The 27,414-nt window shown below is 45.0% G+C and overlaps 1 protein-coding gene across 14 annotated transcripts in view; it reads left to right on the top strand.

The window, feature by feature from the left end:
* mical3a (microtubule associated monooxygenase, calponin and LIM domain containing 3a) overlaps nucleotides 1-27,414 on the top strand; it is a 78,882-nt gene that overhangs the window by 27,199 nt on the left and 24,269 nt on the right. For 9 of the 14 annotated variants that reach the window (XM_079163056.1, XM_079163057.1, XM_079163050.1 and 6 more), the window contains exons 2-20: nucleotides 9,742-10,159; nucleotides 11,118-11,325; nucleotides 11,436-11,552; nucleotides 11,689-11,790; nucleotides 12,505-12,660; nucleotides 13,074-13,174; nucleotides 14,370-14,627; nucleotides 14,775-14,890; nucleotides 15,266-15,392; nucleotides 15,505-15,598; nucleotides 15,737-15,766; nucleotides 16,251-16,398; nucleotides 18,880-19,076; nucleotides 19,194-19,312; nucleotides 19,399-19,461; nucleotides 19,606-19,779; nucleotides 20,785-20,886; nucleotides 22,516-22,626; nucleotides 26,809-26,995. In XM_079163056.1, the coding sequence (XP_079019182.1) occupies nucleotides 9,881-10,159; nucleotides 11,118-11,325; nucleotides 11,436-11,552; nucleotides 11,689-11,790; nucleotides 12,505-12,660; nucleotides 13,074-13,174; nucleotides 14,370-14,627; nucleotides 14,775-14,890; nucleotides 15,266-15,392; nucleotides 15,505-15,598; nucleotides 15,737-15,766; nucleotides 16,251-16,398; nucleotides 18,880-19,076; nucleotides 19,194-19,312; nucleotides 19,399-19,461; nucleotides 19,606-19,779; nucleotides 20,785-20,886; nucleotides 22,516-22,626; nucleotides 26,809-26,995 (2,689 nt within the window). In that variant the 5' untranslated portion in view covers nucleotides 9,742-9,880. The remainder of the gene's footprint in view (nucleotides 1-9,741; nucleotides 10,160-11,117; nucleotides 11,326-11,435; nucleotides 11,553-11,688; nucleotides 11,791-12,504; nucleotides 12,661-13,073; nucleotides 13,175-14,369; nucleotides 14,628-14,774; nucleotides 14,891-15,265; nucleotides 15,393-15,504; nucleotides 15,599-15,736; nucleotides 15,767-16,250; nucleotides 16,399-18,879; nucleotides 19,077-19,193; nucleotides 19,313-19,398; nucleotides 19,462-19,605; nucleotides 19,780-20,784; nucleotides 20,887-22,515; nucleotides 22,627-26,808; nucleotides 26,996-27,414) is intronic. The other 5 variants (XM_079163054.1, XM_079163051.1, XM_079163055.1 and 2 more) reach the window with 3 other exon arrangements.

The raw sequence follows: 27,414 nt of genomic DNA on the forward strand, positions 1-27,414 counted from the left end.
TATTTTGCTCCTTGACTATGGGATGCGTTTACAGGGTTTCCTGGTAGGAAATACACTTTATGGACCCCCCCCCCCCCCCCTTAAAAAAAAAGACATACTATATGCTCTTTATATAATTGCTTAGCTATGCAACTAAACAGTGAAGCTAAGAGGCGAATGCAGCAGTAATGTATAACAGTGAGGTGAGTGTGCGCTCACTCGCTGAACCTCATACCAACGAGGATAGCCGATATTTGTGTACCTTGCTCTCCACAGTCCTCAGTTTACAGTCGGCCTATTAGGTGTCCTGCTCTTCCCTCTCGTAGGCGACTGAGTGAGAACACAACCTGGTTCTTAACTGCAACTGGAGCCCTCAGGGTTGCCTGCTCCCTGGGGCTGCTGACATCGTGGTGGTGTTGGCGAGTCGTTGGCGATGAAGGAACAGCCTGAGCCGGCCCCCCCCCCCCCCATTTTTTAGCAATCCCTCCGCATACCTGCAGCTTGTTTACCATCTGAACTGCTCCCAGCCGCCGCTGCCGCCGCACCCACGCGCCGAGATTAGAGAAATCAAGTGTGGATGTGACAGGATGCCTGTGTGTCACTGTTGCATGTCCCGTCAAGGCTGTGCACGGCAGCCGGCGGTTTCTCTGGTCTCGCCTGGATGATGTTGATCATGAAAGTTATTTCAAATGAGGTGCTTGATTTTGGTAAATCTGGAAATGATGAGTCTCAGAAGGTTGAACAATGAAGGTGCAGGTCCACGTGGTAGACGGTTCCTGGGACGTGGTTGTTGGCTGTGTTTCTGTCAGAGGTGAGGAAGTGTCTTGATTCTAAGATGCGTCACGACGGTTGGACGATTCTGCATCCGTGCAGAGACGGAACATAATTGGGAGTCTCGTTTGAGTTGTTTTGCTCTCGTTTACTGTCTCATTAGTTTCTCTCCTCTGTTGGTGTTTCTGAGGGGGAGGAGCTTAAACACACTCACTCTGTGTTGTGCAGAGCAGAGAGATGGTATTCACACACTCGGCAGTCCTCGAACTTCCTGCCCTCGCTGCCACTATTGGCTGCTCTGCTTCAAAAATGCTTGGCCGAAAAAAATTTGCAAAACGTGCAGAAATTCAACCGCGGTGGTGTTCCGTTGGGAGATGCAACGACGTGAATCTAAGAATACAAAATCTATCGGTAAAGAAACGTCTGCTAGTCGCTAGGCTAGTTCATGAAGTGTGAAGTGCCACGGGCATTCAAATAGTGTCTTCGAGCTGCTATGTGAACATCTTAATTTTGTAGATTACACCAAACTTTAAGGATTTATATTTTGTTGATGTAATGTTTATGTACTGAGGTGGATCACAACAGATACTGGTAGAAAAAGTAGCAGTGGGCAGTGTTGTAGTAAATTGAGGATGCGATACATCGTGAAACATCGAGAATTGCATCTGAATCGCAATCGAACGTGAGGCCACCATCTCCAGTTTTCATAATGTGTTTTTCTTCAGTAAAATATGTTCTTTCTTACGCCGCTCATTTGGATTAACGTTTAACATCCGAATATTTCAGCCTTTTCTGCTCTTTCTATGTCGTCTGCATGTCGTCAACAGGTCACACTTTATCTGTGTGTATTATATCTGAAATAAGAAACGAGACATACGCTCACTTACGTCTGTCGCTTTTCTTAACAATTTCTCTCCTTGTGACAAATGTAGAGGACAAACCTCTCCTATGAAACAGTTATTCATAGTATCATCAATTCACCCTCTCAGTTCAGTCAACCCTGGCACATAAACACACAATGTCAGTAGCGGGGATATCAGTTTATTTCTCAATCTTTCTTTGCTAGCATCCAGCCTGCCTGTTGTTACATTCAGCAGACACGCACACGCACACACACACACACTGAGCTGAGTGGCTTGGAAGTTTAACTATTAGCTTTGTAATTAATAGGGGGAAGAAAGGAGAGCTACAGATGTGTACTGTAGTTTCCCATGGCCTGCCAGGATAAGAAACATACCATTGGTTAGGCCTTTGTGTATTAAACGTGTGGTGTAGTTATGAGGCCAGTTTTCATATCTTGGCCCGGCTGTTTATATTCCTGTCCGTCATCATCCTTCACGTCTGAACACACACAGAGAGACAAAGGAATCAATTTGAGATGAGGAATTCTATCTCGTGTTAGATATAGTTAAGTGTGCGACGGGCCTGATTTTTATCCAACTTTTTGATTCATTTTGAACGGGACCCTGTGGCCAGTCAGACTTATCCTCTTCCTCTCTCCTGCATGCCTCCATTCCACAGCGGTCATGACTCAGCCGTGGAGACTAGTGTGTGTTGACTGTGTTTGCCTACCGGTCTCAGATTACACCTCCTAGTTCACAGGCAAAGATGGATCTGAGTATACGAGTATCCACACTCATGCCTCCATCTCACTACGTACATTGGTGTGAAACATGCAAATCAAGAACAGATAACCAAATGTTAAAATCCACAAGGATTTCTTTTTTTTTTTTTTGGTTTTTTTACGAGCAGTGCTATTGATAGCTGTGCTTTCCGGTGTTTTTTTGCATTTTTCCCCCCCTCTGACCCCTTCTTGTGGTTCACTGTGTTTATGGCTGCATAGCTGCGGTGCCTGAGAAGTGGAATTGGGATTGTAGAGGTTACCCAAATCAAATAGCTGCGGCAAGTTCTGGCAGGCAGCTCTAATCGACCGTGTTTGACACCCGTAAGCAAGCGGTCTGGGCACAGGCTCACACTCTGTAGCTCTTACTGATATGAATTTCATTAGAAAAGACACTTTGTTGTCTCAGAGATTTGACGTTCATTCATTTTTATTGGCTGTGCTATTTTGAGCTTTGAAACCAATCGATTTGAAATTCCCTGTCATGGTTGGATTGGGTCTAATGCAGGCTGCAGAAATGTATCGTGGCTCCGATTCAGTGAAGCCTTCACTCTCTTTTCTTTTGTTGCGCAGAGTTGAGAAAATGAAAATGACTCAAACATGAGTTTTATGGTCTCAATCGCGTCTCAATTGCTTGTTTCAAGTCTTCTTCAATACAGCGTGGTGTTCATTTAGCAAAGGATGGTCCATTTAGAGTTGGATACGCGATGGAGCAGGGTACGCTTTATGGCGGAGCTACCTTGTTGTTGACACGTCGCTACAACGGCGTTCTGTTTTTCTTCTCCTAAACTTTAACTTTTTAACGGTGGGTTTTCAGTTCATGAAAGGTAATTGTAGCATTTAATGTCGCCAAAAAATGTTTGTTTTTTCACCCTCTTGGGTCACATGTGGTTGAAAAAACAAAGAGGGCGGCGGCCAAAATGTCAAACTTGAGCCTTCAAAACCATGTAGTCCACAAACCAATGGGTGATGTCACAGTGGCCACGTCCACTTCTTCTATCCCACTATTAAATCATCAAGTGTTTGAGGGCTCTCTGGCAGACATTATGAACACTTTCCGTAAGTCAGCAATACATGCAGACTTAGCCCAAGGGAATTACCCACAAGTCATTGCAATGTGACGTTAAACACGGGGTAACTAGGACGCACGGAGACGTAAACAAAGATGAAGGATGTGTGTTCGGCTTGGTGTATTAGATTTACACAGAAACATTAAGGATTAAAGATGGAACATAAAAACACATGAAATCAGAGGATATTTACTTATTTATTCATCAAATATTTCATGTTGTCATTGAAGCAAAGTGCTGTCCCGTTCATATTTCCATCATTTCAAGCCCTCACAGTCTCTCACACTCGACCGTTTACCAGGTGACGTCAGTAAGTCCCTGAGGGTTCAGGGTTTAAGACCTTAAACGTTGGGATCGGGCCGGAGACTGGGACCTGTATTGTCTTGGAGTACGACCTCTGACCTGCAGTCACTTTATCCTTTTTTAGATTACAAAATTCAAGACAGTCAAGCTGAGCTGTTCAGCTTCCTCTACTGCTATGCACTGCACACGGGAGCGCATACCATCCACATTAACTACAGTATGTGTGTTCACAGACTTTTTGAGGGGGGTGGTACTGCTCTTGGTAGAGGAAAAGGGCATCAAATACCTGCACTGCATTTATTTTTTTGCATTACGTCAACTGCATTAAGAGGATGCATCCGAAGGGAAGCACACAATCAGCAGTTTGTCAGGAAAAGAGGGAAGACGGCACACGGTACCAGCGGTGAGGTCGGCACAGACGGAGGAGGCTGCATGCGCACGTTGTCCTTTTTAAGGAACAACAATATGGAAATCGCATGTTTATCGACTCAGCGGCTGATCTGTTGCCGGAGTCTGGGAAAGTCTGCATCGGTTGTGGGAGCCTGACTGTCGGGAGCAGAAGTGATTCAAAAGCCAGATGGGTCGGGAGACGGTCCTCCGTCCAGAAGCAAGTCGAGTTTCAGTCAACAAATGTTTGTGTGCTCTTTGAGCTCTGTCTGTCTGACTGTCTGTGCTCCTGTAGGCTGAAGAACAGAACTAAGCTCCGGGGTTTGCATAGAGGCATAATGAATATATCTGGACAATAACAGACATCAAAGGACGTAACGCAGCTATTCATTCACCTTGTTGACTTAAGCTTCTTGCGTATAATCTTTCTGTTGACACGCAGCGATCGAGTTTGGAGTGACGATCCAATTTCGCTGTCATTTCAGGCAGTTGTGTTTCTACTAGTGTTTGATCTCCACGCTGCTGTTTATAGACGTGAATATGGATAATAGTTCTCCGACCCGAGGCTCTGAAATTCATTTCTTTTGTTTACAGCGACGGTTTACAGGCAGACACCGTAAACCGTCGCTGTCAAAGCTTCAGTCCTTTTGAAACGTGAATAAAAGAAATACACTCGAAGACATGAACGTCTGATGCGTTTAAGTACGTGGGAAAACATCCCAATTCTGTCAATGGACTTGTTTTTGTGCCTCCTGCTTCCACCTTCGTTGTTATGCACAGCTGTGCACAGGGCAGACACACACACACACACACACACACACACACACACACACACACACACACACACACACACACACACACACACACACACACACACACACACACACACACACACACACACACACACACACACACACACACACACACACACACGCGCGCTCTCAAACTCCTTTGATGAGGAAATTGTAGTTGGAGGCGTCACTGTGTCACTAAAGTACCGAATCAATGTGGGACTATAGGATTACTGTATGTGGTTCAGACTTTATACAAGAATTGCGTTATATTCATAACATAACGTTTGCTTTTTGGAGTTTAAATATTTCGGCATAGACATATAGCATGAGGACAATGATGTCAGACAGAAATTTAGATTTATTATGGGTTTTTTTGTTAGATGCTGAGCTGTTTGAGTACAAGATGTTTACGGTTTTCGTTGTTAGCCTCACAGTCTGCAGGCAGCCCATGAATAGACCACACCTGCTGCTGCATTTCTCTGTAATTAGCATTATAGTCAAACCATAAGGTAGCCCATGCCATCCCCAGTGAGTTACCATACGGAGTACGAAAGGGATGTGAAGGTGATGATTACCTGTTAGGAATAAAGACAAAGCGGCAGTTGTCTTAAGGCAAACAGGAAGAAATAAACGGAGACCTAAAACACTCCGATCCAGCTATTATTACAGGGCGTTAGACCCGGTGAATAAGGTGTGTTTGATGGACTAAATGTTCAGCTGGTACATCTGTTATTGTGAAGACCTCCACTGCTCTCATTGCGTCCTGCACTTCTCTCCTGATGGAGGAGAGGAGGAGACAGGTTGGGATGTTACTTTCATCTCCAGGGTGTCCTCTCAGTCATCAGTGAGCTGGGGACCGACGTAGGGCACAACACTATTTCAGGGCACATGCTGACACAGACACAAGTCTTACGGACAGCCCAGTCATCCCAGTTATTTAGTGCCGCTATGGCGGCTAAGCAGTTTACTTAACTTGTTTACCTCAAAGCTTCTGTGACCGTGTCTGCAGTAAGAGAGCGCCTGTCACATTGAAAGAGAAAATTACATGTTTGAACAACATATTATTATCAATTCTCTCAGTCTGTGGCTTAAAGCCCGGGATGAAAATGAAATGCGATGCAGGCAAAATAAACAAAAACTGAATAATGTGGCATCCCAGATTTGTTTTTCCCCAACAGTGAACAAACTTGCAAAAAACAACAACAAAGCAAAACAGCCCCTATAATATTAATGAGCATACTTATTTATCCAGGCTTGGAAATCCATTCTTATTTATTGTCTGTTTGGTAGTAACAGCATTCACTATGCGTAGAAGCAGTGATGTCAAACGTGTAGCCCAGTGGCCTAATATCTGGCTCTATTTTTAGATTGGAGGATGATGTAATGCTTCCAGTGAAGTGTGTGTGTGTGTGTGTGTGTGTGTGTGTGTGTGTGTGTGTGTGTGTGTGTGTGTGTGTGTGTGTGTGTGTGTGTGTGTGTGTGTGTGTGTGTGTGCGCATTCCTGTGTGTAAAGCTTTGCATGCATGAGTGTAAATTCTTGGGTGAATCCTGCGAATGTGAGAAATCCGGCAGCTCATCCTGATGTCGGGAGATTTTGAGTGCCGGCTGAGCCAAAGCTGCTTTGATTTTGCTTCTTTTTATCATCCACTTAAAATGGTTTTGTTGGAAACCCCCCCCCCCCCGCCCTTACTTGATACTATTAATGTCACGTTGCTACTGGCCGGTAATGTCAGCGTGCTAATCCGTCATCGTTCTCTGCCCAACGGAGACACATGCTGCAACATTTACTGTTGAGTGAGCACATGGGTCTCTGCAGGAGGCTGCTATTATTCAAATGATAGGCCAGGTTTATTGTTGCCATTAAGCTGGGTCAGGGTGTAGCATGTTGCAGCAGACCTGCCTGAGCTGCACTGTCTTTTGATATCACACACACACACACACACACACACACACCATCACACACACACACACACACACACACACACACACACACACACACACACACACACACACACACACACACACACACACACACACACACACACACACACACACACTCTGTCTCAGCATGTCAGCCAGTAGTTGCATTACCTTCAAAGAGCTGCTAGATGTTTACTGTTGGCTTCCTCCGGTATGTGCCATAAAGGTTATAGACTCTATCATCTCATCTCCCCTGCTTGGCTTTTGCTGCATTGCCATAAACTGTGTGTCCTTACAGTAAAATGGAAAGCCCACAGAGGGAATCACTTAGTTCCTATGAATGGGGAGAGAAGCAAGAGACCGACTCGCAAAAAAGACGATGTAATTTCACCATGAAGGGAGTTATTGGCCCTGAGAGACCGTCCTCCCGGGATCCTGTTTGATGTCTTCTTTTTAACTCTGGCTTCACGAGGCTTCGAGTTTGAGACGACCTGCTTCTGCTCTGCCTCACAAAACGGCCTCAATGCGGATGAATTGCGGCCTCTTCGATTGCCTCCTGTCAGCGCGTTTAAAAACCATCAGCGGAGTCAAACAGCTGAGTGTAAGAATTCAGAGCAGGCGTTCCAGACTTGTTCTGTCAGGCTTTCTGTGGCTGATGAGATCACAATTTACATGGCTACTGAGACGCCTATTTTTGTGTCGAAAATAACCTTGAAACTGTCCTTCATCTCTGTTCGTTCGCAGCGTTTTATGACGCCCCCCCCCCAGCACTCGCTGCACACTAAAGAAACTGCAAGCCTGACTAAATCTCAGTCTGAACCGCAATCAACCGCAGCATCTCGAGTCCTTGTGGAGATAAACAGAAACAGGCTTGAGATGCCTGATAACAATTTTGAGTGACGTTTATGTATTTGCCCTGCCTGTTTTCACACAGTCAATACTATTGACTAGAGAATTAAGGGCCATAGATTGAGTCATTTGTAGTGAACACCGGCTGTTTCGATGACAACCAATTGATCCCCACTATGTTTAGTGATCACTGTTGATGCCGTCTGATCTCGGCCGTCAAACAGAGGAACCAGTGTTCAGTGTTATTTTGCATGTAAGCTATACTAAACGGATACTATGCACACACATAACCACAGACCCCGACCGCTGCAGGTGCAGACGGGCCTCACAGCTTGTTTCATAGAGGAAATGATGTAGCAGGTTCATCTAAATGCTTGTGTTGGAGGGCTGAAGGGTGCAGTGCCAGCACAAACGGGGCTGCAGTGAGGAGTTGGCATCGTGTGAAAAGGAGGCCAGCTGACCTCTGTACCTGCCTCCCTTTCATCATGTGTTGCCACTGGGACTACATTGGTCTTCATGAACCAGCTCAACATCCTGGACTGTGGAGTAAAAGCTCAAGCTTCTTCCAGAGAAAGTGGCTGTCAGTGTGAATGTTCACGTGTGTTCCTCTGGATTTCAGTAACTTTGAGTCTTGTCTTCACCTGATTGGTGACTCAAAACATGAACGTTTAACCTCTTTGTTATTGATCTGTTGATGATGTCTTGTATTAATCTTTGCTGTAAATAAAATGTACAGATGGAAGTCTTGACTCTGACTTGACAGATTACAGATCGTGCACATACTGTGTAGTCTTGAAGGAATCGTTTGACTTTTTGGGGAAACACATTTCCCTTCATTCAAATAGTTGGATGAGAAGATTGGAGCTAGCAGCCAGTTAGCTTAGCTTAGCTTAGTGTAAAGACCGTAAACGGGGAAACTGCTCGCCTGGCTCTCTCTAAAGGTAACACAACCTGCCTACTAGCACCTCACAAAGCTCACAAATGAACATGTTGTATCGTGTTTGAGTAGTCCGCACAAAAATTGAGATAATAACATGTTTATTAGTGAGCTCAAGTGGTGCTGGTAGGCAGATTACTTGTTTTTAGTCTTTTAAAATAAGCTAAGCTAACAGTCTGGATATTATAATATAAGCATGTGACCCAAAATGTCAACTATACATTTCATATTTTGTCTCATTTTCCTAGTTGACGCTATTTTTTGGGATATTTTCAATAGAACCTCCAACAAGTAAAACAAGTTTCTGCACCGTTCCCCTGGGGAGCTTAAGCAAACCAGAGCCACCACCTGACTTAAAACCACTTTTGTCCTAGCAAAGGTTTTGCATCATTTCTTTCATCCTCTTCTACTCCATTATCTTTCTCATGCCGCTAAACAGTCAGAGACGTTCCTGTCACAACGGCCGAACATGAATGATCTTGCCCCCCATTGGGGTGAAAAAGCACACATAACAATGCAACACATACAGTTGCACTGCTGCAAGTCATAGCAGTTAAAACGAACAGCAAACGTCCCGCAGGAAGCTCTATGGATTCTTGAAACATTGTTCTTTTGCCAAATCATTTTCTTTGAATGACTAGGATTCGGTGTTGTTTTGGGATGAACTGGCTATTTCCTGTGTCTGCAGTCTTGTTGGGAGCGATTTGTGCCTCACAGACATATCTGCACACTTGTACCCCGAGTGTTTCCTGTTTGGCTTTCTGTGAGTTCAGTGCCCTTCCTGTGTCCGGCAGCCTCATTCCTAGACAGATTAGGGGTTGTTTGAGGTCATGTTGCTGCAGAAGAATGACAGCGAGACCATAAATGATCTGGTCTTCATCCTCAATTGCTGCTTTGATTGCTTGTCCGACCAGCCGACATACATCTGTGATTGTCTCTTTAGAGAATATAAGGGCAAGTTTCATTAAGAGGGCGCCAAAAGTGTTAGGCAATCTGAACGGTTTCTGTTGGATGGGATGGTGTTTATATCAATCTAGCATTTGAAAGCTGTAATCTTGTAAATCTGCTTGATGATTCACTAAGTTTTTTTTATTTCTCTCCCTCTTGCAGACAGAATGAAGATGCCTGAGGCTGGGAGTTAGAGCCCTCCACCAGAGAGAGCTTTTTCCAGGACTGGGGCTGGACCCAGAGACCCCTGCCTTGTGGGGGGCGGGTGAAGAACCCTCACAGCCCTGTGTGAGTCTGGAATATGGGGGATGGAGGCGCCGGTGCAACTGGAGGAGATGGGGTGAACAAGGCCCATGTCCTGTTCGACAAGTTCGTTCAGGGGACCACGTTTAAGGGCACGCTCAAGGCCTTCCAGGAGCTCTGTGACCACCTGGAAGTCAAGCCCTGCGAGTACAGGGTCTTCTATCACAAGCTCAAGTCCAAACTCAACTACTGGAAGGCCAAGGCGCTCTGGGCGAAGTTAGACAAGCGGGCCTACCAGAAGGAGTACAAGAAGGGCCGCGTCTGTGCCAACTCAAAGGTAAGCTTTGATCTTCACAAAGTGTGCGGTTCATTCGAGGGCGCCTTCGCTTCTAGAGGGCTTCAGTTCGGTGAGCGCTAGAATTTGATCCTCGATGTTAAGGAATCATGTAACGTGATGCTGATATTTACCAGCAAGTCCGGTGTGTGTGTGTGTGTGTGTGTGTGTGTGTGTGTGTGTGAGTGTGTGTGTGGGCTTTATGTGAAAGGACACTGCAAGGACACTTTTTCATTTCTGTTGAGGAGACGGTTCTCTTCGGTTCAGTCTGGGGAATTTGATTCATCACCTGCTCTGGTTTCCAGTGTACAAAACCCCAAAATAGGTGTCGGGGCTGATAATCCGGTTGTGTTATTTCTGTTGAAAAGTTGATTTGATTGCTGATGAATTGAAAGACTAGCGCAGCTTTGAACTGTGATTTACAGATGAAGTTTACCCAAGTCAACCAAATAATAGCCTTAGCTTAGCTTAGCCTATGTAAGCTCAGCCTATGCAATGTCATCGTACCTTAGTTTATGTTATCTTAGCTTGTGATTTCTTATGTTGTCTTGTCGTAGTTTTAATAAGTAAAGCTAAAATACGCTAACACAGCCAAAAATAATTAGCGTTGTTAGCTTGTTTATAGCTCGACTTGACTCTTAAGTTAGCTTTGGTTATCAGCTGTCAACGATTGTCTTTACAGGCTCTTTGTTCTCATCATGCGTTGCATCCCGTTATTTAGTGGTTTACAACAAGTGTCACTAAGTGCAATCAACCTTTAAAAAGAGCAACCCTCCCAAATACAGTTAACTAAAAGCTAGGTAGTTCTTTTGCTAGCCTGGCCTGTCGAGGTGCCCTCTGAATAGGTGGGTGAAAGGTGGGCAGTGACTCTGCTGGCCTGACTTGGTTGTTCATGCGTGTGGTTCACGTCTGTCTTATTATCGCTCCTCTGTTACATCTGTCTGCCTCTCTCTGTGTTTAGTGTCTGATCATTGGTGCGGGACCATGCGGCTTACGCACAGCTATCGAGCTGGGTTTACTCGGGGCAAAAGTGGTGCTGCTGGAGAAGAGAGACGCCTTCTCGAGGAACAATGTGCTGCACCTCTGGCCCTTCACCATCCAGGACCTCAGGGGCCTCGGGGCCAAGAAGTTCTACGGAAAGTTCTGTGCTGGCGCTATCGATCACATCAGTGAGTACACTTGACAGCCTTTGCTCGGTTTGTGACACATTTGCTTGTAGGACAAGATTTGATGTGTTTTGGAAGAGTTCGTTCAGATTTCCCTTCCTGACTTGTTGCAGGTATTCGTCAGCTTCAGTTGATTCTGCTCAAAGTGGCTCTCCTGGTGGGCATTGAGATCCATGTCAACGTGGAGTTCAAGGGTCTTATCGAGCCCCCAGAAGATCAAGAGACTGAAAGTAAGTGGGTCACACTGCTGAAAGACAAGTCAAACAAATGAGTGGAAACAAAAACACGACTTTCGTCTGTCAGAGGCTCTGTACTGGCTGCGATGATGCATTTCTGTCAGATTACACATGCTGTGTGTTTTCTCAGGGATAGGCTGGAGGGCTGAGGTCCACCCCAGGACACACCCTGTCAACGAGCTGGAGTTTGATGTCATCATCGGAGCAGATGGAAGGAGAAACACGCTACCAGGCAAGTCCTCGTGTACCGACTGGGAGAAAGGCACGAGCAATGCTGCTTGTTTTCCTCGACTAAACAAGAGAAAGCACAAACGGCACCGTTTGTTTTTTCTAAACCTACTTGGAGGTCACTCGGAAGGATTATGATCTCACTTGTGTACAGCTGTGGTCGGGTTGCTGACCTCACTCCCGTTCCTCACGTATGAATGAACGTTTGTGCACATCTGTGTTATGTGCGTTTGTTTTTGTCTGGCTGCTGCGTCCGAAGAGCATTTCTGACGGCTTTCCCAGCAGAGCAGAATAGGAATTGTTGAATTGGCTGTCTGTTTCCTCTACGAGTGTTGGGGGGGGGGGGGGGGGGGGGCCTTGCACACACACACGGCCACACCCCTGTGGAGCAGAGTACCATGACCCCTCTCTGTACTACTGACTGCTGCATCGGGGAAGGGAAGCAGCAGGCTCCCTCTGGGATAACCATGAACTGCAATCACACAGAAAAAAACACTATAAAAACTGTTTACGTTGGCATGATACAGACATGGTTGCATTTATAGTGTGCAGTGTGCATTTGCAGGGTTTGAGATGTCGTAATAGCAAACGTGAGCACTTGAGTGGTTGAGTTTACTCTGTTTTTGAATTTATGGAATCACAGTTCAGGTCTCATGCCCACTGATTCCTGACCTTGATGGCTGCTTCCTCATCCTCTTGTACTTTTCCCCCCCCGCAGGGTTTCCACGTAAGGAGTTCAGGGGAAAGCTTGCCATCGCCATCACCGCTAACTTCATCAACAGGAACACGTCGGCGGAGGCCAAGGTTGAGGAGATCAGCGGGGTGGCCTTCATCTTCAACCAGAAGTTCTTTCAAGACCTCAGAGAAGCCACAGGTCTGTCGCAGCGCTGTTCTACTGCATTGATTTAGGGACTTTATGTTGTTTTCTTCAGGTAACTGTAAGACGCAGCACCTCAGGATACAGCATCAAATATGAAAAATATTCTTTTCAACTACTTCATGGAATCAGCGATTCTTTTTTTTTTTTTTTTGTGTAAACAGGATAAATAATCTGTCCTCGGATCACCGTTCTGAATTTGTCAGCTCCTCCAATTAAAATGCTTCACATTAGGTCCGATGCCAAGCCTGCCACGGTTTGTTGCTGACACGACAATGTCCGCGGGGCTTTGGTTATGTGCTCTGAGTCGGGTAATTGCTCCTCTAATGACGACATGACAGCCAGCAGTGGCAATAAGGAAAGCGATTGTTTGGTGTATAACAGTACGTCCTTCTCTTGGGTCTTTTTAGGTGTTGACCTGGAAAACATCGTCTACTACAAGGACGACACGCACTACTTTGTGATGACTGCCAAAAAACAGAGCCTGTTGGAGAAAGGAGTCATTCTGCATGTGAGTGATCAAAGCCCCAGATCTCAGTCTCTCTGTACGAGACATAAAGGCTATACGCATGCACAGGCGGACAGAATCAGAAGTCTGTCCCTCTCTTGCCTTTTTCTCTCACTCGCTTTCATTCTCTCAGCCTTAAATTTTCTTTGTGATTTTTGCCCAGTATCGGGCCTAATGGTCTAACCAAGCCCAACAGTGTTGCAGGCACAAACTGCCAACTCAAGCACACTTACTGAGTGTTTGTGTCCTCACTATACACAGTAGTTTCCTTTCCCTGGCCACTTTCCACAGGAAACAGGAAAGACCTTTTTTCTGTCTTCATGTACAAACATAACTGAAGGTGCGCTCTGTTTTGTGTGTGGTGGCTTTTTGGATTCTAAATTGCCCAAAAAGACTCTTTTAAAATTAGCGTTTTTTTGCGGTCCTAGTCACAGTCACCGTTCTTCTGCTGATAATTTTAGACGTGCGTGCAAGTCCGTGATTGTTTTCATGGTGAGCTGATGACATTAATGAAGTTTTGGTGCACACAAGTCTGAGCCCTGAGGGGATTTAGAGTATGTAGGCATGTGTTAATGAAAAGTCCTAATTTACTGGTCTAGTAACTTCTGGAAGTTCCCTTTTTGATACAAAGTCCTCGACAGAAGCTTTTTATAGCAATGAAATTGACTCTGTCCTGCCCCTTGGAAAGGGATAGAGGAAGGGTGGAAAAGATGGCAGAGGGGCAGCGGGTCCACACAGTTCAAGGCAGCAAATCACAAAAAAAACGACTCATATTCATATCTTCCACTACCCTGCCCTTCCCCTCACCCATCATCACCACCACCACCACCGGCCTCGGCATTGGACAACCAGGGAGCTTGAAGATGGAAGAATGTGCCTCTTACGCCCTCTGTGAAAACATGTCACTTTGAAGGAATGCAGTGATTTGATGCTACATGTTGGAGAGGCTTGTGAACGGCTCAGTTTATTCCACTGCATGTGCTTTGTGGCACAGTGGAGTCTTACAGGGGCTGTCAGCTTCAAAATGTTCCTTCATTTACAGTGTAGACTAAGGGACAACTCGAAGTGTTCTAACTTTAGTTTAAAGACTCTTGCTACTTCCTGAACTCCCGATTGTGCAAGTTGAAAACAGTTTCATTACAACTACTCTGGACAGCTTTTCTTTTATTAGTTTTCACCCGTCTTGTCTCTGCTGTAGGACTACGCAGACACGGAGCTGCTGCTGTCCAGGGCCAACGTGGACCAGGCTGCCCTGCTGTCTTACGCCTGCGAGGCTGCGGATTTCTCCACCAACCACCAGCTGCCCACACTGGACTTCGCCATCAACCACTACGGCCAGCCCGACGTAGCCATGTTCGACTTCACCTGCATGTACGCTTCAGAGAACGCCGCCATGGTGCGCCAACGCCATGGCCACGAGCTGCTGGTGGCGCTCGTGGGCGACAGCCTGTTGGAGGTGAGAGAGAGAGAGAGAGAGATAGAGAGAGACGGCAACGTTTTTTTTTTTGCATCACAGCTCTTCCCCCCTTTTTGTTTTCGTAAACCCTCGGTTCCTCCGTGGCCATATTTGGTTGTTGAATGTGGTGTCTGCTGTTGTCTGCAGCCCTTCTGGCCCATGGGCACTGGCATCGCCCGCGGGTTCCTGGCAGCCATAGACTCCGGCTGGATGGTGAGGAGCTGGGCTCAGGGAAAAACCTCTCTCGAGGTCCTAGCTGAGAGGTGAGGGTGTGGAAACACAAAGACTCACCCTGCTCTTGTACTTGCATTCACACACACACACACACGCGGGCACACACAGCGACAGCATACACACATACGTGTACTCTCTCTTCAAACACACCCTTTTATCTCTAAGTGCTAGATGAGGAAATGTGCCTGTATGTGATTTCAAGCACCAGTCCCAGCTCTGCTAGTACTAATGGGATAAGAGGTTCACATAACGACTGAACGGAATGTGACTGCTCTGTTCCGCAATAACTCTCTGTGCTTTTTGATAACACTGTTAATGAGTTTTCGTAATCTATTCCCTTAGTATCCCCCTATATTTTCCTCCAGCACATGGGAATATATTGAATGTTTTCCTCTGTGCTTTAGGGAGAGTATATACCGCCTACTGCCCCAAACCACGACAGAAAACATCAGTAAGAACTTCAGTCACTACAGCGTGGATCCAACCACGCGTTACCCCAACATTAGCCTTAACTTCCTCAAGCCGAGCCAGGTGAGTGCGACGGCCGACAAATCTCAGCTGCCATCTTTTGTAGTCAGGAAACGCATGTTTTGTTCATGTCGTATAGGATTTCCGATACGTCATGATTATGTGTACGTTGCAGGTGAGGCACCTCTGCGACACAGGGGAGTCCAGGGAAATGCGCATCGAAATTGAGAATGTGATCAACTCGTCGACGCCGAAGTTGGCCAGGAATGGTTTGTGTCTTTTAATATGCTTCAAGTTTAAGTAGTGGATAAGACATTCTCTGATGTGCTGATTGATCAGTGTAGGATTTTTTTGTTTTGCTGCAATCACTGTTGCTGAAATGTAATATTGAACTATTTTCACTCCAGACAATTGCCTGCTTGACAAGCAGTTGCAAGGTAACACAAAGTCCAAATGCATGGTGTTGCTTTTCAAGGATTCCTAATAGTTTTAACAGTTGAAAAGTCTACCGGCTATGAATTAATAATGTGGAATGATGGCACTTGTGGATGCACTGATTGCAGCCTCTTTAATTTATTTCCGCGTGTACTAACTCGGCCATTGATACCCTCATTCAAGCTCCCCGGTTTTATTTAACCTCTCATTTGCATCCTTTTCCTCCTTTTTAAAAGCTTCTCACAGTTCATAATACTTCCTCATTGGCTGGTTAAAACTGGTACTAACATGGATGATGGCGCCATGGATGACTAAACTTAATGACACCATGCTCGGCCTCGCCTGACCAAGGCCATGAGATTGCCCAGCAAGAGATGTGTAGTGCTGCCCAGAAACAGTTTATATTTCTTTCTATGTTTAATCCAGATTCTGTTCAATCTGCTGCTTTACCATCGAGCCTTTATTTTTGTCTTTCTGCCTCACCAGAATCCATAGCTCGATCCAGTAAGCTGCTGAACTGGTGCCAGAGACAAACGGAGGGATACAGGAATGTTAAAGTAACCGACCTCACGATGTCCTGGAAGAGCGGTCTGGCCCTCTGCGCCCTCATTGACCGATACCGACCGGACCTCATGTGAGTATCTAAAAGAAATGCGTGCAGAACTAGGGAGGGGCCTGTACTGAGTCAAATAGCTGGATCAGTTATCGGCGACAATGGGGCCAATACACATACATTATACATTATATTTAGAATTTATATTCCTGGTTGAAGTGTTGCAGCAATAATAAGTTTAACACTTGAATTGTAATTACTGTTAAATTAGAAGATTTCTTTTTTCCACTAAATTGCCGGTGTGCAAGTGATTATTTTAGTAATAAATAACAATTCACCAAATTGATATCTAAATATTTGTTGTGTTTTACAGAGTAATAAAGCAATGTTTAGGTTAAGCCTGAAGTTTCCTGACACATAAAAAGAATGGTCCGGGTCACTTCCACACAGTGAGGCTTACAGCTTATTAATTACACACTGGTATCGGAGCGGTACTCTGTGTCGGCCGATGCCAAAAGTCGCTACCAGGACTGAAAAAGTTGGATCGGAGCATCCCTATGCACAACACGCATCACAAGGAGCCCAGATTAATAGAGATGGCAGATTTGTTTTTCAAGAAAACACACGCATACTCTGCCAAGCGTATCCCTTCATGGTCAGAGTGAAAGGGTTAAAACTCCTGCCGTGCCTGTAATGACGGGCCCGCTGTGTTTATGTGAGTTCTGTTGGTTGCAAGTGATGTTTATCGTCTGGTTGGGACCTTGCTATTGAGTCGTACATCACTGTAAATGAGTTGACAGCTACCAGTCATAATGGCCTCTTGGGTTCCTTAAGGGAGCCCTCCGTATGTCCTGGCTTTCCCTCCCACACACCCACACACACCCACACACCCACACACACACATAAACTCTCTCTTTACCCTTACACACAGTAAAAACAACACAGTCTCCTGCCGCATTGCTTAATGTAGTTTGTTACCCTCTGGAGGCTATGTGGCAATTAGAATTATAAGCTATAAGTGTCCGTGTCCTGCCTGACCTTTACCAAGTAGTGCAGCAGTTGCGCTCCGCTGCCTTTTGATAGGCCAGTTGATGGGAGGAGGAGGGGGGGGGGTGATGAGTGGAGGTACCTCTGGGGAAACAGCATTCACGTGTACTCGTGTACAAGATGGGCGGTTAAGAGGGATCTAGTGGAGTGTTCGCTCTGTGCCTGATGTGCTGTTCTAATGCTAATGCTTTTAAGTGGACTGTATGTGCAGTTGAGCCGTATTGATGACCCATCTTAATGGCATTTTCAGCTGCAGCATAATGACGTTCACAGTAATGCTTTCCACAACATGTACAGTAGCCGGCTGTTCACAAATGCTTCTTCATTACTGTTTAAGGCAGGCTTCCCATCCATTATATCCAAAGCTGCTGTTTAGTTGTGGTTGGAAATATAGATTGGCGCACTCTTTTCTTTTTTTTCCTTTCTTTTTTTTGCTGATTCACTATAAAATGAGAGCGATATTTGATCGGTCTTCATTGATTTTGGTGTGCGAGACGATCAGGAATCGTCGGCTAGGGTCAAAGTCTGCGTTTCAAATCACATTGTACGTCATGAGATCATATTTAGATTGTATTTAAGAATTTAAAAGCTGCAGTAATCAATACTTTTTAAATTAACAATGAAATGACAGTGTGTAATGTGAAGGGGTCGCTCATAATGACCAGCCCACGTAATTACAATCCCCACTTGAAGGGGCTTGAAAGCGTCTGTCAGCTCATTGTTTTTGTACTTCAGCCCGCTGCTGTTTTGTTGACTGACTCGCTCTCTCTCACAGCGTTGTTTCCAGCCACAACAGGCTGCTGTGTTTTAGAGAAACAACTCTTTAAAAACCACCCATGTGCTGGCAGACAGACAAAGTTAGCAATTAGCCAGTGAACACAGTGTAGCATTTAGCAGCTAAAGATCCAGGTTCTTCCCTCAGGAGGCGGTGGAGAGCACAACAGGGCAAGTAATGATTGGACTTATACGTCCGTCTGGTGATCACAAACGTGACTCCAAATGAAGTAGTGAATGATAACGTTGCTCTGGATTTGTTGGATTTGTAAATAAGCAGCTGTTTGCTGACAAATTTGCCTTATCAATGTGGTTACACCATCTCAATATCGTGTCCACAGCTTGCTTCTGTTGCCCCCAAGTGGCGAAGAAATATCACACTTTAGTACACCTAAAGTACACCTAAAGTACACCTTAATGGCTGTTGTGTAATACTGTTAAGGGGTCAAATGAAATATAATCACCTCTCGATGACAATACACAATGTGGGTCAGGTTTCAACATGGCGATCGATGGAGAATACTAATTCAAAGTCACATTGATTTCATTCTCCATTATTTTGTACACAGAAGAAAAAAAACAACTGTCAAATATGAATACGTCTTTCTCATTAATATTTCATTAATAGAACTAAAGAATCACAACTTAATTTACAGGAGCAGCAGAGATTTCAGATTACTGAGACGAGTGCTCGTTGGTTTATGATCAACCTTTTGTCTATTCGTCTCATTCTCTCCTCAGTGACTTCGATTCCCTGGATGAGCGAGACCAGGAGAAGAACAACCAGTTGGGGTTCGACGTGGCAGAGAGGGAATTTGGCATCTCGCCCTGCATGACGGGCAAGGAGATGTCTTCTGTGGTAGAGCCGGACAAACTCTCCATGGTCATGTACCTCAGCCAGTTCTATGAGATGTTTAAGGACACAGTGCCACCCGGAGGTGAGAGTGGGTGATGCAGTAGGGCTTCTGTAGTCTGGTGTTGGGAGGTGTCTATATACAGTGCTGTCTTTTGTGTTCTTAATTTTCCAATGTTGTTCTATTATTATTTCTGTACAGATAACCACAACTTGAGTCCCGAGGAGAAGGCGGCGCTGATATCCAGCACCAAATCCCCCATCTCCTTCCTCAGCAAGCTTGGTCAGAGCATAGCAATATCCAGGAAACGAAATCCAAAGGTCAGTGCTTGAGAAATGCCCGTTGGCGCCTCTTAATTTGCATTTAAATGTCAAAATTAAAATAACTCGTGACGCGTCATCAACAGGACAAAAAGGAGAAGGATGTGGACGGTTTGGGGAAGAGAAGGAAAACCAGCCAGTCTGAAGATGTGAGTACTTCTGACAGCAAAGCGTCTCAGATGTTGAGTTTGTGATTAGCCTATCCTACCAGAACGGACTAATTAATCCCACTAGACTGACGGCAACAGGCAAAAGGCTTTTACTGTTTGTTTTTTTCTTCTGCTTTCTCACAGGAGGAGGTATCCAGGACCGGTCGTGACGACAGGCCGTCTGTCCCGGCTGTCCTGTCGGAGAGAAAAGTGGACTCCTGCGCTGTGGGGAACCACAACAAAGTCAAAGTCATGGCCACCCAGCTGATCGCCAAGTTTGAGGAGAACGCTCCGCAGCCTACGGGACTCAAACGACAGGTATGGAGGAAGTCGCGTGGTTCATTTTGTGGAAGCACAGCTGGCGTGATGGGGAAAAAAAAAAAGGGTTTAAGATTAAGCAACATAGAATCGATGGGTCGGACTTTCTGGACTTCGTTGGAGTTCAGATTCTTTTTTTTCAAACTCATTGTGGTTTGTTTTTCCCCTTCAATGAATATTTTGATGAACATGTAGATCTTACGCCGTGTGACGGGGGGGCCTCTGGTCTCATGATTGACGAGCTGTAGGCCACTGCATTCATGAGCTGAGGTCCAGAATGCTAATATTGGTCAGGCTGGGTATTGTCCCCGGGTCGTGTAGGCGGCCTCACACTGCTGACCGGGCTCGGAGGGCTCGGAGGTGAATTGGTTCGCAGAGCTTTGGTTCGCTTGCCACTGAGAGTGGGAGGGAGTAGTGGGCTTTGGGAACACTAGACAGTATTGTTGATGGGGGGAAAAGACAACTGTTGCTGTTTGAGGAAAAAATGTCTCGTTATTATGTGTCTTGGAATAGCTGCTTCTGATTTTGATGGTGTATTTCTTTGGCCTTTTAAAGTCATTGAAAATAGCTGATTATATGATTATGTTGAGACAGAACTTAACTTGAAGTCGTTGAGGCTTTTTAAAGGCTGAATAGCAGAACAATTGTTTGGCGGAAGGTACTATATGCACACATTTCTGTACTTTCTCTCTTTCCATCTATTGTTGATGTACCACCTGCATTTCCTTTTGAATATCTCTAAGTGCTTTTGCAAATACACAACTCTCAGCATGGTCTTCTTATGAGTATGACTCTCTGTCATTTCCTTTATTAGTTTTGAACACATGATTTTTTCCAACCCCTTTGACTCCATCCTCCCATGATTCACTTCCTTCTTTCTGTTTTTCTCTCTCCTTGTTTCCACCTCTCATCGTGGACTATGTCATGATGCCTCCTTGCATGGTTGTCCGGGCCCTCTCACTGGCCTCGCTCGCTGTCCCTCATCTTTTGTGTCTGACCACAAAGGGGGAGTCTCTGCCCAATCTGGATCGCCTTTTTCCCCTTACCCTGCCCCAAACCCCTGTGAATGAGCCAGTGCGCCTGGCACCTGTCCCGGCGTGGAGAAAGGTAAAGAGTGGACCCGCCCCCCCCCCCACCTCATCCCCGTAGAGACTTACAGCTAGGCTGACCTCCTAACCATATGTCCCTGTGGTGTGTCATAGTGGGGAAAGCTGCTTTGTGCTGACCTGTACTAGTCTGAGCCTCACCTGCTCTGTAAACCATTTGCAGATCTGTTGTTTGAGATTTGGAGGAATTAACTCAATAGCTCTTATTGTGTGGTTAACAAAAACTGTGTGAGTGCTTTTTAACTTCTCAGTCAAATAGCTGTGTTTGTGTGGGTGTGTGTGTGGGTGTGTGTGTGTGTGTGTGTGTGTGTGTGTGTGTGTGTGTGTGTGTGACACATACCGATGCGACACCTTCATGGTCTCTCCTCTGCTTCTCCTGTCCTGGTTCAGAAACGCACACAGCAGCAGGAACAGCTGAGCATTCGCTACAAAGAAATGATCAAGGGTCAGACACTGCCCAACAGAGGGGAGCAGGTATGGTTAGCTACGCTGGCCTGGTAGTCCTCTTGACAACTTTCACATCCCATTAAGTCCAGACCCCCCCCCCCACTTTGCTTTGACCTGAGCGCTCCAGTTTAAGGCTCCCTGCTGTGCTTCTGCCCTCACTGTGGAAGTAGATACAATCAAGATGGTCACCCGACTCCTCGGTGTGTGGATATGTTGCTTACGGATCATTACGATCCCCGTGCTACGTACCACTCCTCCAGCCTCAGTAGAAGACCTGCAGTAGCCAGCTGGTTGTCGTCCTGCTTTACTGTTCTCTCATGCAAATAATCGGAGTCAGCTCAGTGAAGTGCCAGCAGCGGTTTTCCCTGCTGATGCTTAGAAAGTTGTCTTTTTTTTTTTTTTGGTCCTGTCACTAGATTAAGCATTCCCCTCACAGAGATGGATTAAAACTCCAATCTCCCGTCTTTAAAGGGATTTAATTCACTGCTGTTCTTCAAAAGTCCTCAAACTGCACAGTCAGTCTCTAGCTGCAAAGTGAATTAACTGCAGTCCATTGTAAAGACTGGAAATAATCTTCATAAGCCTAAACACTTCTCCACACAAACTGTTTAGGATATAGTTGTTTTTTTTAAGCCACTCTTATATTCATGTAGTCATTTTTTATATTTTTTAAATGTGAAACTTTGAAAATGCTTTTCCTGAAGTTTCACTAGGCCTTCTTTTTCTGGTTTTCTTGCTCCCCTTTTCTGTGCTTTAATTTACCTTTAGATATATTAAGGTTAATTACAGAACCAGTGAATTATTTCCCCTTTTGATCATTGGACTGTATTTATAAACCATTTTATTTTTGCCATACACACTTTGTGGGTGGTCCGTTTTTAATGAGTATGGAAACGTGTGTGTGCCGGTGTGTCGGTGCTTGTAGTGTAAGTGAACCTAAGCAAGTGAAGTGGTACCCCACACTAATTCTATTAACCAAATGGATAACAAAATGTGTACCGATGTAAATATCTTAAACTATAACTTTTACCTTTTTTCTTTTGCAAGGTTTTCAAAGCATTGATAGTCATTATCAGGCTGTGAACTAGGAGTATGAAGCCTATTTACTCTTAGCAATCTCCTTCTCATCATCATTCTCATCACCTTCTGCTGAATCTGCTGTTCCTGTCCCTCATCTCTCAAGGCCAGAAGTGGTGCAGAGCAAGTGTCCAGCTCGGCCTCTCGGAGCTGCCCAAAGAAAACCATTCTGCTTCCTTCTTCCTCCTCCACTTCTTCGCTCTCTCTTCACTCAGAGGTGACACGGGGTCTGCTGTATCTGTCCGTCTCTGTGTGTGTGTGTCTATCTCTGCCACAAATCCATGGCAAATCCATCTAGTGGCCCCTTTACCACCTCCCCCACACTCCCCCTTTTTTTTGTTCTGTGAAAGCATCCTCTCATTATGTCTGCTGTACCTCAGATTTGGCCTCTGCAGTATGTGGTGGGAATAAAAAAACAAAACAAAGCGCTGCATTTCTCCAAATGAACTACCTATAGAGGTTACAGTCTTGTTTACTTCCCTGGACCCTGTGAGTATCAAGAGTAGCTGCTTGTTTTCATGCTGTTTGGATGTGACAGCATGTGAATACATGTAAGACTCGGGGGGGGGGGGGGGGCAGGCACTGTCGAGAGATGTTTGCGTAACGAGCTGTTCTCTAACACACCAGCTCCTTTTGTAACAATCTGTTTATGCTCGACGCGAACCAAGGTGTTAATACAGTACGTGTGTCTGCTCATTTCTGCCTTCAAGCATTTGCGTAAAAGTCCGGAGGAAGAGGAGCTCGAATACTACGAGATGCCTCTGAAATACGGGGTAGAGTAAACGAGTGATTGCATGGATACGTGTTCACTGCTGTTTGTGGTCGGCATTTTTTTTTTAATGAGATAATGGTTTGGTAGCTGTAAACGGACTGCTTTATGGAACAAACCAGGCTTTCCTTCATGTAAAAAAAGGAGCTGTTAAAAGCATGAGCCCTTTACATCATCAAGTCTCAATAGAGCTTCCTTGACAGGAGGGGAAGCCGCCGCACCCGACAGAGCCGAGACCCATTCACATACCTGGTATACAGGAGAGGGCTGACCGCCTAATCTCCAGGTTTAAGGGCAAACCTGACAAGCCACCAAAGGTGAACACCATGCATGGACATTTTATGAAAACACGGATTCCAATATTCTGACTTTGTAGTGGTTACATCTCTTAACCTGCACTGTTTGTGAAGGAGATGCAATTGGTGTACTTACGCACATCCTCCTAAGTCTAATTCCCTCTTTCAACTATTCCTCTTTTCCCCCCTGGAGCCTAAGAAAAAGCCGTCCCGTTTATTTTTAGAGCAGTGGCAGTTGTCCCGGGACCTGACTGAGAGTCCTGGGTCCCCACTGTCCTTGCCTGACTCTTCCAGAAAGGTTAGGCGTTGGTGCCGTGGACTGATGCTCATAACACATCACTCTAAGTAACCTCTTATGGACGTTTTTACTTTTGAGATCAACGCCTTTCTTTAAGGCTCTCTCAAGCTTGCTCAGTCCGTGTTCATCTCAAGTGTACCGCTTGTTATTTCTGCTAGATAAGCCTCACTTAGTGTGTTGCATTGCTTTCATCATTTACCCACACAGGCCTTACATTACTGCTTGAATTAAAGGCTGACAACTGGAACTATGAAAACAATGGCTTCCAAACCATCTGTGGTTATTACCGCAATGACAAGCGTTTTTGAAAAGGAGATTGTTTTTGGAAACTACTAAAAAGGGAAAGAAGAATTCCATTTTAAAGCTTTGTACATTCTGTGATTGAATCATCTATTTCTCTGCAGGAGCCAGCAAGGCCTCTGCACTCTGACGATGAAATGCCCTTATATGTGCTTAGTATTCAGGAGAGGGCTGAGCTACTTGCCTCTCAGTTTGAGGCCAAGCCAGCCGGACCACAGGTGAAGATTCCCCCATTAACACAGACATCTGATTGATAGTCTAATGTTCATACATCTTGATAAAGGAGCACATTATTTTTGGGAGACTTGCCCTGTTGGTCCAAAAGCATCCATGTATCCCAGTAGATTGTTGATGCTGCTACAGTAGTCAATACTCATTGTTAGGCTGAACTAGTGTCATATGATCGTAAAAGCATTTAAGTGACGATTGATAAAAGCAGTTAAACCAAATGGTTTCTCTGTTTATATAGTTCCTGAATATAAACTGTTAACAACTGTGGGGTTAATATGACATTTCATATATAAACTGTATGAAAGGACAGTTTGTAAAAACATATGAAAAACTAAGAAATCTCAACAGTGCTAGCGTAGCTGCTTTTTCTTACATAGCAATATATGCTAACACATTAGCACAGAACACAAGAGGGAATGACTTAACAGCTAAAATACACAACGTTTGATGTTTAAATCAAGTTAAAGTGATTTTATTTGCAAAGATGCCCAGAAAGTAATAGTACAAAAAAAATTAAAGATCATCGAGGTTACATTAATTAGAAATAGCTAAACCTTGCAATGTATGCTAGCATGTTAGCTTAGAACCCCCTGAGGTGATGAAGCTGACCAAAAGGCTGCTCTCCAAACACAATTTAGCAGTTTGATTTCAGAAAATGGTGTGAAACAGTTCTTATTAGGTTTCTTGATTGTTAAATTACTATTTTGAAACTACTCTCTTCTCTCCCTCGTTTTTTTGTGGAGCCTAAGAAAAAACCCTCACGTTTCATTATGGAACAATGGCGCCTGGCCCGAGCCCAGTCCCCCCCTGCTTCTCCCCCCTCCACCTCCGACACCTTGAGACAGGTAGTCGTATCACGTCTGGAAGGAATGTGGTGTGGTGACGCTAACACACTGCCCTTGGTCTTTCATGAAGCTGCATCATCTCACTTAATTACACGTGTTGCTTAACATGACTTAAGCTCACTTGGGACTTGCTTTAAAAGCTGTCTGCCTGTTGTGAAATATCAAAAAACTAATTTGCAACCCAGTAATTGTTTTCTGTTGTTGTGATTTGTATGTGGGGGAGAAATCGCTCCTTGTGACTGAGACGATCTGGACAGATGTCAAAAATATTCTCCGCTGGCACGCGCTTCAACTTAATTATAATTCCCACAGCTAATTTGCCAATGGAGTCTCTAGTAGTTGTTTTTGGATTTGGAAGAGCAGCTTGGCTGCAAAAAAAAAAAAAAATCTCATCTAGTATAATTCCCATGTTGACGAGCAGAGTTCCAATTGTGGCAGGGAACCAACTTTGCAATGCAGTGGGACTGCAAAGCGTCCTCCAATCTCATCCACAGTAATAGTTTGCATGGCTTACGATTGCCTCATATAAACTGACCTCAATTCTTCCCACACAGGGGATGCATAGCTTTTTGGAGTTTTTATATCTTAATCCTGGAATAGATTAATTCAGGATTTAAACTGACGGGTAATAACAAACCAGTTGAATGGTCCCTTCCAACATTTTCTTTTGTTCATATTTATTGTTCGATTGCTAATGCAACAGTGCAGTGTGAGTGCATGTGAATGACAAACTGACTGCTATACTCGAGTGTGCAAGTCTACAGTGGTTTTCATAGATGTTACAGACGCACAGGTCCACTAAGTAGCGCCGCCGTCTTTTGAAATGCGGTAATTATCTCTCTTTTTCTTTTTCTTCTGATGTCCCAAATCCAATAATGCTCTGTGTTGGCAAGTAAATACGCAGCGAGTCTCAGCTATTGGATCTATGTTCGGTTTCGTGGTTAGGCGGGACTGCCAGCACATCTAAACGCTTGATCAATCAAGCATGAAAACATGTCATGTCTAAATGTCCTGTCAGACACTGTTTGTTTGTGAACGCCTTCTGTGTGTTAAGCTCTCCACTTCCCACTTCTACCATCTCTCACATTATCTTTCTTTTTTTCCCGCCATCATTTTCTAATGTTTCTCCACCTGTATTTCCTTTTCCTCCCCTTAATGCTGTCGATAGCGCTATGTAAGGAGGTACACAGGCGGAGTTAGCTCATTGGCTGAGCAGATAGCCAATCAGCTTCAATCTCAGGGAGACCCTAAGCCTTTACGCGAAAAGACGGATATGGTAAGCATGCTGCCCCCCAGTGGTAGAAGGCATGTGGCTGCGTAGATCACGAGTGTCGATGAGCGTGTTCTTTCAGACACTGATATGTTGTTGATACATTGAAGTGTTAGTTTTCTTTCACAGTTCAACATTAATCCATCTCCCTGTAGTCGTAGTGTGTGTGTGTTTGCTCCACGTGTAACTGCTGTTTGGGATACTGTTAGTAGATCATAATGATAAGAGATCCCCATTCCTACTGACAAATAACCATTGACTTGCTCTGTTGTGGTCTTGTCCTTGGGTTATAAAACAGCTCAATACCCAGCAGCGGCCTGGTGTGTGATGTCCGTTAAATCTTTGATGTATTTATGCCTAAAAGCTGATCAATGCGTTCTCCTTCCGCAGGGCTCACTCAGAAAAGAGTTCCCCGTCAACATCGGTGGGAGCGATGTGTGCTTCTTCTGCCGAAAGCGCGTGTACGTGATGGAGAGGCTGAGCGCAGAGGGGAAGTTCTTCCATCGCAGCTGCTTCAAGTGTGAATACTGTAACACCACGCTACGACTGTCCTCCTACGCCTTCGATGTGGAGGACGGTAAGACTGCTGTTCACATAACTTTTATTTCTCTTATCTTTGTGATTGTTCCTTTTTCGTAAAGTTGCTGATAACCAAACTTGTCACAACAGCAGAATTAAAAACAAAACAATCTGAGGAAAAAAAACAAATGCATGCTCAGTTGATTTCTTTTTTTTTTGAAGCCACTGTCTGTACGATTTGAACATGTGAGACTCTGGCGCTCTCCGGTGGTTCTATCAGAAAAAGAGACTACGGCGGATGGACAATGCACGCCACTATCTCCCGACCCGCCCATGGATATTTACCCTGAGATAAATGAGCTGAATGCAACATGAAGACTGCTTCACAAAGACGTATGCCGCCAGGATAATTTGAAAGATGCCACAACCATATGACATTTCAACAGCTTCTGGCTTTTAACATGTAAATCTCAACTT

This window comes from Pholis gunnellus (genome assembly GCF_910591455.1).
Source record: "Pholis gunnellus genome assembly, chromosome: 7".
Taxonomy (NCBI): domain Eukaryota; kingdom Metazoa; phylum Chordata; class Actinopteri; order Perciformes; family Pholidae; genus Pholis; species Pholis gunnellus.